This window comes from Populus trichocarpa, chromosome 3 (assembly GCF_000002775.5).
Source record: "Populus trichocarpa isolate Nisqually-1 chromosome 3, P.trichocarpa_v4.1, whole genome shotgun sequence".
Classification (NCBI taxonomy): domain Eukaryota; kingdom Viridiplantae; phylum Streptophyta; class Magnoliopsida; order Malpighiales; family Salicaceae; genus Populus; species Populus trichocarpa.
The window spans coordinates 12791308-12804378 of NC_037287.2; the positions used below are offsets into that span (position 1 = coordinate 12791308).

General features: G+C 34.3%; 1 protein-coding gene across 1 annotated transcript; it reads right to left on the bottom strand.

Moving 5' to 3' along the window:
- Nucleotides 1-1341: 1341 nt before the first annotated feature.
- On the bottom strand, nt 1342-12129 carry LOC7491914 (ATP-dependent DNA helicase Q-like 2). Its single transcript, XM_024596625.2, has 19 exons — nt 11744-12129; nt 11167-11313; nt 10834-11049; nt 9857-9961; nt 9647-9751; nt 9445-9567; nt 8800-8888; nt 8232-8268; nt 8114-8147; nt 7939-7991; nt 7790-7867; nt 7629-7694; nt 6872-6938; nt 6727-6780; nt 5014-5118; nt 3544-3608; nt 3142-3220; nt 2724-2944; nt 1342-2183 (listed from the first exon to the last, which is right to left on the bottom strand). Exons 1-19 carry the CDS (start codon nt 12041-12043, stop codon nt 1986-1988), a joined length of 2142 nt encoding a protein of 713 aa, XP_024452393.2. The 5' UTR covers nt 12044-12129; the 3' UTR covers nt 1342-1985.
- Nucleotides 12130-13071: the final 942 nt, after the last annotated feature.

Below are 13071 nucleotides of genomic sequence, written 5' to 3' on the forward strand. Positions count from 1 at the left end.
ATCACCATCACCACCACCACCACCACACCACTGCTATTATTATTATTATTATTATTGAAATAACAAAAGCTAAAAACTTGATTTGAAGGATAAAATTAAAAGCCATAAGAATTTTTTTTTTTTAAAAAAAAAGCAAAGAAAATTATTACAAAGATCAATTTCCAACAAACTCAATTGAAAAAAAAATAATGTTAAAAAATTATTATCAGTCCGGGTTAACTTTTCAAACTTATGACCCAGGTCATGAGACCCAATAACCCCATAAAAAAATTATGAAGTTCATTTCCTAACCATTCCAACATCAAAGGATAAATTAAAAAAAATACTCAAAACAAAAAATAACAATAAAAAAAATAAAAATTAAATTTGATGTAAAAACAAAATAACAACACACATTTTAATTTTGAACAAAACAATGCAAAATTAAAAGAGATGAGAGTGAGAAAAAAAAAAAAAAAAAAAAGGAGAAAACATCATTAGAGCCTAACCATCACTCCTTAGTTGGCATGCGTTCCCTCACTAAAAAGCTCTCGTGCACCACTTCCAACGCCACCAAGAATCGTGGTGCTCAACCACCAAAGAAAATTACAAGTTCAATTTTGAACCATTAACACTTAATTATTTTATATAAACCAAAGTTTTATTTTATTTTAACTTATTTTGACGAGCTAAACATTAACTCCACATTAAAATCTTTTTTTGATATTACGAGAACCTCGTATCCAAATAACCAAAATGAACTACTAAATCAAACGCTAATTAAAAGATAATGTGAAAGGATCTAATTTTTTTAAAAAAAATTTAGCCACCGGAAAAACAAATGAACATGAACTTTTGCCCTAGCTATGTAACTTAGTCCCTGATATTAGGGGGCAAATTGAATGTTTGTTTATGCTTCAAATTTGATCCCCATGAATGCGTTTTTACTTTGATTTTTTCTCATATCATCATAAATATATTATTTTTCAATAATTGTTTTGTATAATTTAAATAGATTGATGGACAAAGTAAAATTTAAATGAATTTAAATAGATATACCCATTGAAAAAGTAAAACTTTTGTTTCCAATAATATCACATCTATTGCCACAATTTTAACCAAGATTAATATTTTACTTGTAGGGACTTAATTGAAAACAAGTTTTAAGAACTAAATTACATTTATTGTAAAATATGAGAATAAAAAACTTCAATCAAGAGCTTATTTGCAAAATAAAATAAAATATAAGAATCAAGATAAAAATTTTGAAAAATTTTAGGAACCAAAATATATATCAACAAAATATTACATGTTATGAGCAGGTAGCAAACAATTATATAATGTTCAAAGATGATAAAAATAAAGAAAACAGGAAAATATCCTTTAAACAAGAAAACAAGAGTGCAAAGACATGCAGAACCATTAAAATTTCAATTTTTTGACTACTTTTTTCCAGAGACAAATAAAGGAAGCCTACATGTTCCATCTGTGTATCCAAAATAATGGGACGAATGAGGACTTGTCACGAAATAAATTACAAAAATGCAATGGATATCTTGGAACTCCAGATCTTCAAGAAAAAAAAATTACAATAGATACAGCACCTGCCCTGGCTTTTACTGGATGCTTTTACTTCTTCATCAGTATCTAAATAAAATCACCATCCCAATGGTGATCACACACTCGTAATTTGCCGTTCCTTACCACTAACTAAATCAAAGTGTTGGGACTGCTACAGAGAAGTGTAAGCAATATCTAGTTCTCCTAAAAATTTGGACAGGTTCAAAATTGTGTATGAATAAGAAATTTTCTGCAACCCATCTCTTTTTCCCTGACCACTAAGCATCATCATAAGGGTAGAGAAGAATCCCTAGGCTACTTCATTGACCAAACAAAATATTGAAACAAACTATGAACACAACCAAGTCTGCATCATGGTTAGGGTGGTCTTTCTGAAGGGCTCATGGTGAAAGTAAGGAGTAATTTAAGAAGCATCAGAAGAACCTTTACAATTCCTCATCACTGCTCTCGATAACAACAATACCCTTTTTCGTCTTTAACCTCTTGCTAGCTCTATTCCTGCTTCCTTCTTCCTCATTCAACATGCCATTATCCGGCAGCTCAGAGCTGGTGTACTTTTTGATCTCATCTAGAATTTTACTCCCATACTTTTCTGTCTTCAGCTTTCCAATTATCTTCTCCAACTGCAAACAAGAACAGATACAATAAACTTCTCAGGTTTATGAGGCTAGCTTGGGCTGTACTACAATTGAAATGTTGTGACAAGCATTGATCAGTTAGAAAGTTGCAATTCTTTTGGACTATTCTGAGAATGACAAGCCATCGCAGGCACAAGATCTGTTATAGATATTGCCTTAAGTTCCTTTAAGGCTGCCTAAAATGAATAGTTCATGATTGGTTGGATCATACAGCTGGCACTGATTACAGTGCTTTTTACATACAGGGGTGTTGGTGGCTCTTTGCACATGAGCCTGTGCATGAATGTATTGAGCAGGAGCATCAAGAATTACAGCTGGCCAGAAGTCAACATCATCCAATTAGAGAGTGCTAGCTCTCGTAAACAAACAAGATCAGTTTTTTCCAATATATAATTCAAGTTTTGTAATCAATGTAGCACTGCAGCTGAAGCACTACGAGGAATGACAAACTGGAATGATATTCCAACCAGCTCCATGCCAAGGGAAAATACTCAATAGTAACATATCAACATGGTAGGGACTTGCCTCTTGTGCTGAACTTGGTTTCTGGGAACTTATCATGCTCATCTGCTGGCTAGACAAGACAGAATGGGGGAATATTCCACCATGACCAGAAGAGAGTTTCTCCCGCAACTCATCAAGTTTCAACTCCAAACCTGAAAATGCAAGGCTGTGCTTTGCTGATTTCATGCTGTCACCCTTATTCTTCTGTTTGCTAGAGATCTCAAGCTTAACTATCTTCTTGCCTGTATGCAAAATGACAGGTATCAACATTACGTCAATTACATACTCACAGCCTTACTGCTGAGGGAGACTGTACAAGCCTACATGGAATTCCAAAATTTCTCAACACTTGTATTGAACAGGAAATGACATAATAGAACTAAGCTCCAAAAATATGCAGGCTAGATTATATAATTAAGTATCTGATTTAGAACCGTACCTTGCAGCACCTGATTTGCCAATGGACCTATTGTCACATAAGCATTTGTAGCATAGGCTGTATGTTGATATTCTTCTTTCTACATAAACAAAGACAAAGACACAAATTGGCAAACACTTTTAAGGTTGATATAACATTGCAAAAAGAGTAGACATGAAAACACAAAATCATGCCAGTGATATTTGTGCTCGACATAAACTTCAATAACAATCTAAGATACGAAACAAATGATGTTTCTTTCTTGCCTCTTTTTTTTTTTTGTGAGCATATTTACTTTTCACTTAACAATCTAGACATTGCACGTATTTTCAGTGTCACAAGTGACTCAGCAACCAATTCAAACAATATTATTGTGCAACATCTTGCTTTACGTACTCAAAGTTAAAGCATACAGGTACTTACAAAAACAAAGTCAAGTATAAGCTGTATGACAAGCTGTTCCATTTCCTCCTTCTTTATGTCAGAACCTGGGGATTAATTCATACAGAAATCAAAATAAATTTATGCAAACGCATTATGTTTATCAGATTTCAAATGCACTTGAAGAATAAACATAAAAGTTAGAGCAGTGTCAGATGACTATAACAGGTAAGAAACAATTGCAATAATTATCCAACCAAATAAGAAAGGTAGATTCTAATTGCATTTAATGTCTGGGCATCATACATCACTACAACAGTTACATCTTATTTCTCCATTAAGTGATTTTTCACTTTCAAGCTGTAACAAGAGGTAAATACATCAGGCTTTGATTTTGTAAAATCCGACTTCTTCTTGTTTATGTAGAATCAGGCTCTGACTTGATTTAAATCATTTTTCTCTGATTTGATTTAAATCATTTTTACTTTTCCTTCTTGGACTTTTTTTATTTCTGCAAACCAAACCTAAAATTTCAAACAATACCACTTGATGCCCCTTTAAACAACATACAGTAATCAAGGTTCTTGGAAAGTACATAAAGATGTAGATAAGGTACGCCGAGTGATATCACCGAGCTGATGGTTCTACAACGATGCTGTATCTTTGTCATATACACACTGTTTAGGGCATGTTATAAAATAAAGGGGAACTTCTATGAAACAAAAGCCCCAAAAAATATTCAACATTTTGATACATGTCCAGATTCCAACAACAAAATTTTAAAACTAAAAGATTTGTTTCGTTGGCGGATCTGTTAATTTGCCTCTAGTGATTGTTTCAAGGACAGTTTTTGATAGTTTGTTGTCGATAATTTTATGCCTGGACATTTCTGCCACAACTACATGCTAGTTTACAGATTGTCCACCTGCCCCTATACACACATTGCCACCCATCAGGTACCAGAAAAGCAGTCGCATAAGGTGCATGCAACACATGTCTATTGTCATAAGAGCTTAATAAAGTACATACAAAATTGACTTTAGCATTACTTTGTAGGCAGATAAACTTCTTTGTAGGCAGATAAACTTGGACTAGGGACCAGGATTTGCTCAATTTAAGCATGTTCAATGATTAGACTTAACTGAATTCCAGCATATTTATCATATCCATCGCACTCAAACCATCATAATGTGAGCAAGTACAAACATATGTGCGCTTGTGGATACAGAAATGTGTAGAGAATTCAATATGGCAGGGCATCAAGCCTGATGATGAAGTCTCATGTCATGTTAACAAGGAAGAAACTCCAAAGACTTTCAGCATTAATTATTTTTCATAAGATTTCAACTTTTGGATCAGGGCATTCTCACTACTGTAAATTAATGACTTAATCATTAGTGTGAGACAAACACAAATCAGTGAAACTCTCTGAAAATATTCTGCTGATAAAATAACGATACTTTTAAGTTTGTTGAAATCATTTTTACTGAAAATAAATTCCATAGGACAAACCTAGTTCCTTCTTATTTTTCATTTTGTCCACTAATTGCAACATTGTCAGCCTCTGATCTTTCTCTTGCGTATCTTGCAGCAATGAAACCATAACTTTCGCATGACCTGTGCAGAAGTAGTCACAGTCAATAAATTAGTTATTTGGTACATTTGGTTACCAAAAAAAAGTTATTTGCTTTGTTGAATATGTTATATTCAATGATGAAAGCTAAACAAAATGAATGGCAAAACAAGATATCCATATTCTGACAATAATAGGCCATATTCGTACCCTTTTACTGATGAAATCTGACACAATTACCTGATCATATTGAATAATCATTGATGATAAAAACTGCTGCCTAAATCTTATGATACTCCTAACTTACTGGAGAAAATGGGCGAAACTCAACTAATTTCAAACCAGAATCTTAACTACCAAAATTTCTCCTCCTAGCTGTTTTTTTGTTTCAAAGGTTTTGAAATATGGTGCTTCAGCCAAGTCTTCAGGTCAATAACTGATTTCCATGTTATCTGAGTTAGTACCATGAAGATGAGGAAACCTATTTGGAATTATCTCTGGTGTATAGCTCTTTCCAAACATTCTCTTACCGTTTCCCCTTGCATCTCTAGAAACCCTAACCTGGAACAGGTAAACCAACCAATAATGACCTATCCCTCTAAATCCAATCCTCTCACGTTAAATATAACAGTGAGCACCCAGCACTCACGTAAGCTATTGCAGTAAGAAGCCAGACTTCTAAATAGTACACTGAACGAACATAACCATTAACCTACTACTGATGCATCAAAGAAGGTCCTTACCTCAAAGGCCTTTCTAACTGGCAACTTCCTACAATGCATCCTTACCTTAGCTTATTAATATGCATCCATACAAACAAAAAAACCACAGGGAGCACCAACTGCCTGTTACTTCTGATCTTCAACAACTCCATTAACTCCAGATTCCAGTGCCATCCATGATGCCAAAACATATAACAGGCAATAGCTGAGCTTTTGTTTATTTAAGAGAAGAGCAACTCCGAAAACTGCAACTCTTCAGGTGTTAGAGGCATTAGTTGCACTTTTGTTTATTTAAGAACAAGTGCAACTCCAAAATACCTTAAGAGTTCCACTTTCTGCCAATCAATACTTCATCTCAAAACACCTCAAGAATTTTTTGCTCCCATATAAATACAAGGCCAAAATAACACCAACCTACCTTGATCCATCTTGAAAATGTTTAGCAGTAAACTCTTCCCATCAACTCATAGTAAATTAACTCCAGAAGGTCCCGCTAACTTCTTTCCTCTCCATTCTAACCTCATTAGGATTGGATTCAAAGACCATAAAGAGATTCCAACAACATGGTAAACAATAAAAATGGAGAAATTGACTTGTATAGGTGTATGTTCATGTTTGCATGTAACTACAGTTCAAGTTAAGCACATCGCCATTGGCCTCAAGAGGTTAAATATTAGATTTCAATAACCTGGTAATGCATTGAATTGGAGCTGTATGAGTTCAGTCCTTCAGTGCCAAGTAAATCATCTCAGGCACAGCATATAATGTCATATAAGTTAAAATGTAATATAAAGGACAGAAACAACACAAGAAGGAACCATATTAGAAACTATCTAAGGAAAGTGTTAGAAAATAACTACTAGATAAAATTCAGTTGAACAATTTTATCAAACAACAAAATTCAATTGAACAATAATCAAAGAAACTTACGAGATACATCAACTTCCATAACTTCACTAAGAAAAGCACAATTATCACACATCCCTGAAAAGCACAAAGTTGAAGAATCAAAGTCACAAAAAAATATCAAGAGCAGAACATGAAGATATTAGTCACAAACAGCAACAATTACTACCATTGCAGTCTTGTAATGGCTCAGCAAAATGTCGGAAAAAGGCATTTCGACGACATTGTCTTTTAGACTGCAAAAAATTAAAAATGCCAATACAAGTTCAGATGTGAAGCACATTCCAATAGCAAATTCTATGTATAATGACCAATTCAAAATATCTTGGGAATGTCAATGCATATTAGATGTACGCACTCAATTATGTGAGTGTCAAGGCACATGCATAATGTCTAGTTACCATCTATCCAGACCTCCTTGTGCAAGTTAACGTGGTCTATTAGTAGTGGAAGCACATGCAACTTTTTTCACATTGTTCTATTGCTAGGAGCATGCAGAATATTCATTTCAGTGTTTCTAGTGAGCAATAGGTTGCCTCAACAGTTAAGGAGGATTTATTGCTCATTTAATTCACAGGTTTGGGAAGGAAAAACTAAAAACTTCTGTGAAGATGTGTTATGAAGGTAGCCAATCAAGACTTGTGTTTGGCTGGAGTGGAATGCTATAAAACTTTCAAGAATCAGTTTATCACCAATTTGGTCTCCATCAGCTAGAGTGATAATGATACCTTTTACTGCTTTGAGGGTTTCTACTTTGGATGCTTTTAGAAGCGTTTCTCAATTTAGGGAGTTGGTGAGCACTTTTATATTTTCATTTTAATTAGCCTCTTTCATCCAAAAGAATGCCCTCCTATTATTTGAACACCATTACTTTCAAAATAAAATTTCTTCCTCAATCAACCAAAAAAAGAATAGCAACGACGTACCTGACAGTATCTTACTATGTCATATAAATTCTGCAATCCAGAATTCTCATAGAAAACCATCGAACTCTGCTCAGAAAGTACCAGATTTCACTTTTGCTTTATTGTATGTTGAAATGCTATAGAAATTAGCATTGTAAGAGGGGAAATGAAACAAAAATTACCTGCCTGGGAACATCAGCAGGCCTATAAAAGAGTACACATTCAGAAGGCAGCCCATCTCGTCCAGCTCGACCACTTTCCTGCAGTAACAGAAGTTATAGAAGAGCACTCTGGGGAAAAAAAGACTGGCTTACCAGGTAAGAGAACAAACCTGGTAATATGTTTCCATTGATTTACTCAGGCTGTGATGGATGACAAACCTAACTACAAGTAAGTATTGTGTATTAAATTTAATGTGTATGTATATCTCTACCTAGAGTTGCAAAAGTAGACATCAGAACACAAAGACAAAACAGGTAAATTTGTTCTAATATAATAATAACCACCATCTGGTTTGTTGATTCCCATTCCAAATGCCACCTGATACACAAGCAAAGTAATAAAATTTAAAAGAAAGTGCAGGTATTGTACCAATAAAAGAATGATAACTGCAATGACACATACTGTACCAACAATGACTTGCAGCTTGTTTTTGCTCCACCTGTGACATGAAACCACATAAACACTCAATAAAATGAAAATAGAGAACAGACAGTAAGACATTGGGAAGATGCACGAAGTCTACAGTAATCTGGTTACTTTTGTTGGAAAGAAATGCCCAGATAATTTTAATAAAAAAATTCTATTTAAGGGAAAAAATAGCAAGAAGATATGCAGTTATTTTTATAATAAGTCTAGACTGATATAGTATTCTGTATCTAGAGTCTCCAAGAGACTTCTTCAGTTAAAACTAGCAGGACCGGAAACTACTGCATTAGAATTTTTTTGCCTTCACCTTGGAGTATGTTTCATCCTCACAGTTTGTATTAATTGTCTATTTCTTCATAAAATATCTCTTCCACATGAAAAAACTTAAGAAACAAAAAAAGAAGAAAGTAGAAGCAAGTATAAGTTATGAAACCCAGAAAAGTAAAAATTCTTCTTCGCAAAAATTAATGCGTAGTGAAAGGAAACACGCTAGTGCCATTTCACACAATACCAGTGACTAATAACATCAGAATAATGACTTTACCACGTATGAACTTTCTCACGAGCGTTTACATCCATATCTGCATGGTAATAATCAGCTGCAATTCCTCTCTCACGTAACTCTGCCGCAACCTACAGCTCTTGACAGAATGAGAAAAGGATAAATTTTTATAGCAATTCTAGGGAAGAGATGCTAGCATGTTATTTACCATTAGTATTATAATTTTTTTTCACAAATGCTTTACATTAACAATATCAATCTAATGCAAACAGAGGGCTTTACCATGTTCTGATAAAAAAGTACAGCTGAATAATAGAAGGGATCAGTGCCTATGACTAGAAGAGAGACGATATGAAAATAAAAAAGAAATTTCAACGCTAAAGTCCTCATGCATTTAATTCAAGTGATGACAAACTTTAAAAGCATGCAGAAGATAGGTTGCTAACAATCATATGATTTACATCAAAAGTTTCAGTTGAGCAAAGGCTCCAATAGTTTCTCTGTTTTTACGTAGTTATCTGGAAATACACTTCTTTCAGCGTTGTGTAACAATTGATATAATAATAGTAACACAACAAACACAGTTAAATTAGCAGCATCGATCATTCCAACACCACTACCCACGGAATAACTCCCAAGCAATATTTACACCACCAAAACAAGGAGCACTGAATACAAAAAGCAGACCTGTTCACATTCTTTTCTCGAGAAGCAGTACACTATCCCAGATTCACTGTTTGAATAAGATTCTTGAATGAATTCAGCAATTTCATCAACAACCACCTTACCAACAGATGACTTGCTCCGTACCTAAAAAGTACAGAGTTGTTATTGTTGCTCCCATTCTTAAGCCATTAAGAGTATAAATGAAGTTAAGCATCAACTATACCGTGTAGAAAAGGTTTGGCCTATTGACCGTACTGACAAATTTAACACATTTTGGAATGCGCAGCATCTCCATTACATCATACTGAACTTTCTGTGTGGCAGTTGCCTGCAAACCAGATACCAAAGTAACAGTGATTACTTTTATATTGTAAACTATAATAAGACATATTCCAAATTTCTTGTCTTATTAGTAAAGATAATGAAAACATACAGTCAAAGCCACCACGGGAACATTGGAAAACTGAGTCTTGAGGATACTGAGGCTCTTGTAGTCGGGGCGAAAGTCATGACCCCACTGACTGCAGCAATGCGCCTCCTGAAAAGTATCTCAAATAATCAAAGACAAATGCTTGCAGAATTTTCCATATGGATGCCTAGACATTTACTGCACAAATTATTAGTATTATGAAAAACTTCGGTTATGTAAAAGCAATCAGACATTAATTCCATGAACAGCGGGTACAACACATCTGTATACAAATCTGGTTACTTTCTGGAGCTTTTCAGAAATAAATTTTCAAAAAGCAGTCTGCTACAGCTGGCAAATTAATTCAACTGCAGAGAATACTGACAAATGTCTAAGGAGAGCAACTTAGTTTTTACCAATTTCTTTCCATATGACTGGCATTTAGTTCTAAATCAAACTGCTTGCAGTAAGAACTTCTACTCAGAGAAACAGATGATCTTCTTCAGTAGATTCTCAAAAAAAAAAAGTTTATGTAGTCTGCTTAGATGGTACAATGATTTCTTATTTTCATTTTTTATAAGAAATCTTGTTAAATACTGACAGATTCAACAAAAGTTTGGTAATGTTTTCTCAACTAAGCAGTTCCTTTATTCCTTGGACCACTTGGGTCCTGATTCCAGGCGCTGAGAAAGCTTCCATTGAAGTAAGCACTGAGGTTACAAAGCACGTGGCACTTCTATAATCATGTTGCAAGGAAAGGTATGTGAATCACCAAACGTGTTCTCATGTACACGCACTTTCCCAGAACTTCAACATCCAGGTCACATTGTCAAATCAAACATTTTGACTAAATAATTAGATCCAATTTTTGTAACAACAAAACTAAGTTTAGGACAAATATTTCAGCAAACCTCAGCTGATGTTCAATAGGGTACTGGTTGATATGGTCATGTCTTATGGAAGTCAAAGTGAAAGCAAAAGGCAAAAAATGATAAACTCACATCAATTGAAATTAGTGAGAGACGCCCCGCATTATGGCATTTTTCAAGTTTTGACATGAATCTTTTGCTCTTTGATATCTTTTCTGGTGTGACATACAAGATCTTAAGCTCACCCTCACCCTTTTCAAGGGCCTTGTATATGAACTTCTCATTTTCCTTGCTAGTGGTCGATGTCAACATGAAAGCCGGAATGCCTAAAGCAGTCAAACCCATAACCTGAATCATCAATTGTTGTCCAGAGAAGCCAATTCAAGTTACAGAAAAAGCATATAGAAAGCACATTGTTCAATTGAATAAATAAAAAAACAGAACAGAACAAAAGAAAGAAAGAACCTGATCTTGGATCAAAGAGAGTAAAGGACTAATAACGAGGGCCACACCATCACGAAGAATAGCTGGCAGCTGGTAACAAAGGCTCTTACCACCACCTGCAGCCATAATCACTAGAACATCTCTTCCGCTCATGATAGCATTTATGATCTGGTTGAGTTTAAGCTTTTTATTAGCAAATTCATAAAAGAAGTTAATCATGAGACTGAAACCAGACATTCCTTTGCATTGGCAAATTTTGCTAGTGATAAACAAACATATTAATAATCCATTAAACACAAAACGCCTAGACTCCTCTCAAATCCTAACCCTGATCAAATTTCCGTTAGTGAATTTATAAAAACAGAAAAAAAGTTTTCACCTTTCCTACTGTGCATCTATAAAACGTGTCCACCTTTCCCAAAGAAAGAAAACATGAAAAGGAGCAATAGCCAGTTTGTACTATGATATTGAGAAATGACTAATAGCACACAACAAGAGCATTAAAAGGGGTAATTTACAAACAGTACAAAATCTTTCGCAAGAAAAGGAAACTAAAACAAGATACTCAAAAAGGATAAAACTTGAATAGGTAGCTAACCTCCTTTTGATTTTGACGATAAGAGGGTATGCCAAAAATATTAAGCCTAACATCATCAGCTTGAGAATCCCACTCAAATGAACCTGACCAGTCTTCCAAAGAAGAAGATCGAGAAGCATTTTCATTTGCAGAATTCCCAGTTCCAGATGCTTTATATGCTTCCAACAAAAACTTCAATTCAGATTGTCTCTCGTGCAACTTCTCTTGTCTTTCTAGTAATAACTTTATCTGGTCTTGAACATCTTCAATCTCTGTCTCTATATTGAGTAGCTCTTCTAATACATCCGCTTCAGTTTCCATTGCTTGCTTCTTTTGTCAGAAAGATCCAATTAACAAATAAATTTGGTTTTGTTACAGAGACAACAGGGCATGGGGGACAGGTGAAAGGTCCTACATATGGTTTGGGCAGAATCCCAAATGGGTTAAGCCCAGTTGTTTTTGTGTGTCGTCGTGAAAGCCCGACCCTTTATTCAATGTGTGCTCTGAGCTTTTTTTTTGTTTTTTTACTTTAGAAACTAACTAGCTCGTTGTTTGCGCTTGGACACGGGGTCAGATTATTTTTCTGAGCAACAATAACAATGAAAAAATAACATTGTGAAAATACAAATAATTTTTATTATTTTTTTATATTTTGTCAAATTTCAAATTGTCCCTTGACTGACATTATAACAATAAAAAAAATAACATTGTAAAAATACAAAAATAACTCTAGTCGCCAATTTTAATGTTTTTGCTTCAAATAGCATTTTGATCCTTTCAATGTGTAAACAATATAAAAAAAAAATTATTTATCCCGTGTTAATTTGATAATGACCATTAAACTCCATAAAAAAACTTCAAATCCCTTGAAACTAGAATGTTTTATCGTGCAAGTGTTAAATTTATTCTTACAAATAAACAAAATTATCATTATCATTATACTGTTTCATTTTTTCTTATAAATAAACAAAACCATCATTATACTACTGTTCCAATAAATAGAACACTTTAGTCTAGAACTACAGTGTTTTCCAATACCTATCAGTTTCTTTTAATAGGTGTATTGTTAATGGGTACTTTGGTTTCCCGGGTAATTTTATTTATTTATTTCAACTAATGTACCGGCGCTACATTATGAGCGGGTTCTCAACTTCATTTTAAACACGAGAAATCCTTATGTTTTCTGGTATCCTACATTTATTTTAATGGAGTGCAAATATATATATTTTAAACCAACCAGTGCAGATGCTTATTTTGAACAATCCCCCCATCAACAAAGGGCCCGAACCGCCGTGTCTTTCTCCACTCGCCGAGAATAGAATCACCATTCACCAGGCACTTGAAGCACA

Bases quoted from the DNA above. Each gene is read 5' to 3' on its own strand.
- LOC7491914 (XM_024596625.2), bottom strand. From the start codon at position 12,043: ATGGAAACTGAAGCGGATGTATTAGAAGAGCTACTCAATATAGAGACA. The intron at 9,752-9,856 runs GTATGTTTTCAT...TCTGGTTTGCAG, and splicing joins TTCCCGTGGTGGCTTTGACT to GCAACTGCCACACAGAAAGT. The intron at 2,945-3,141 runs GTACGGTTCTAA...TTTTGCATACAG, and splicing joins GGCAAATCAGGTGCTGCAAG to GCAAGAAGATAGTTAAGCTT.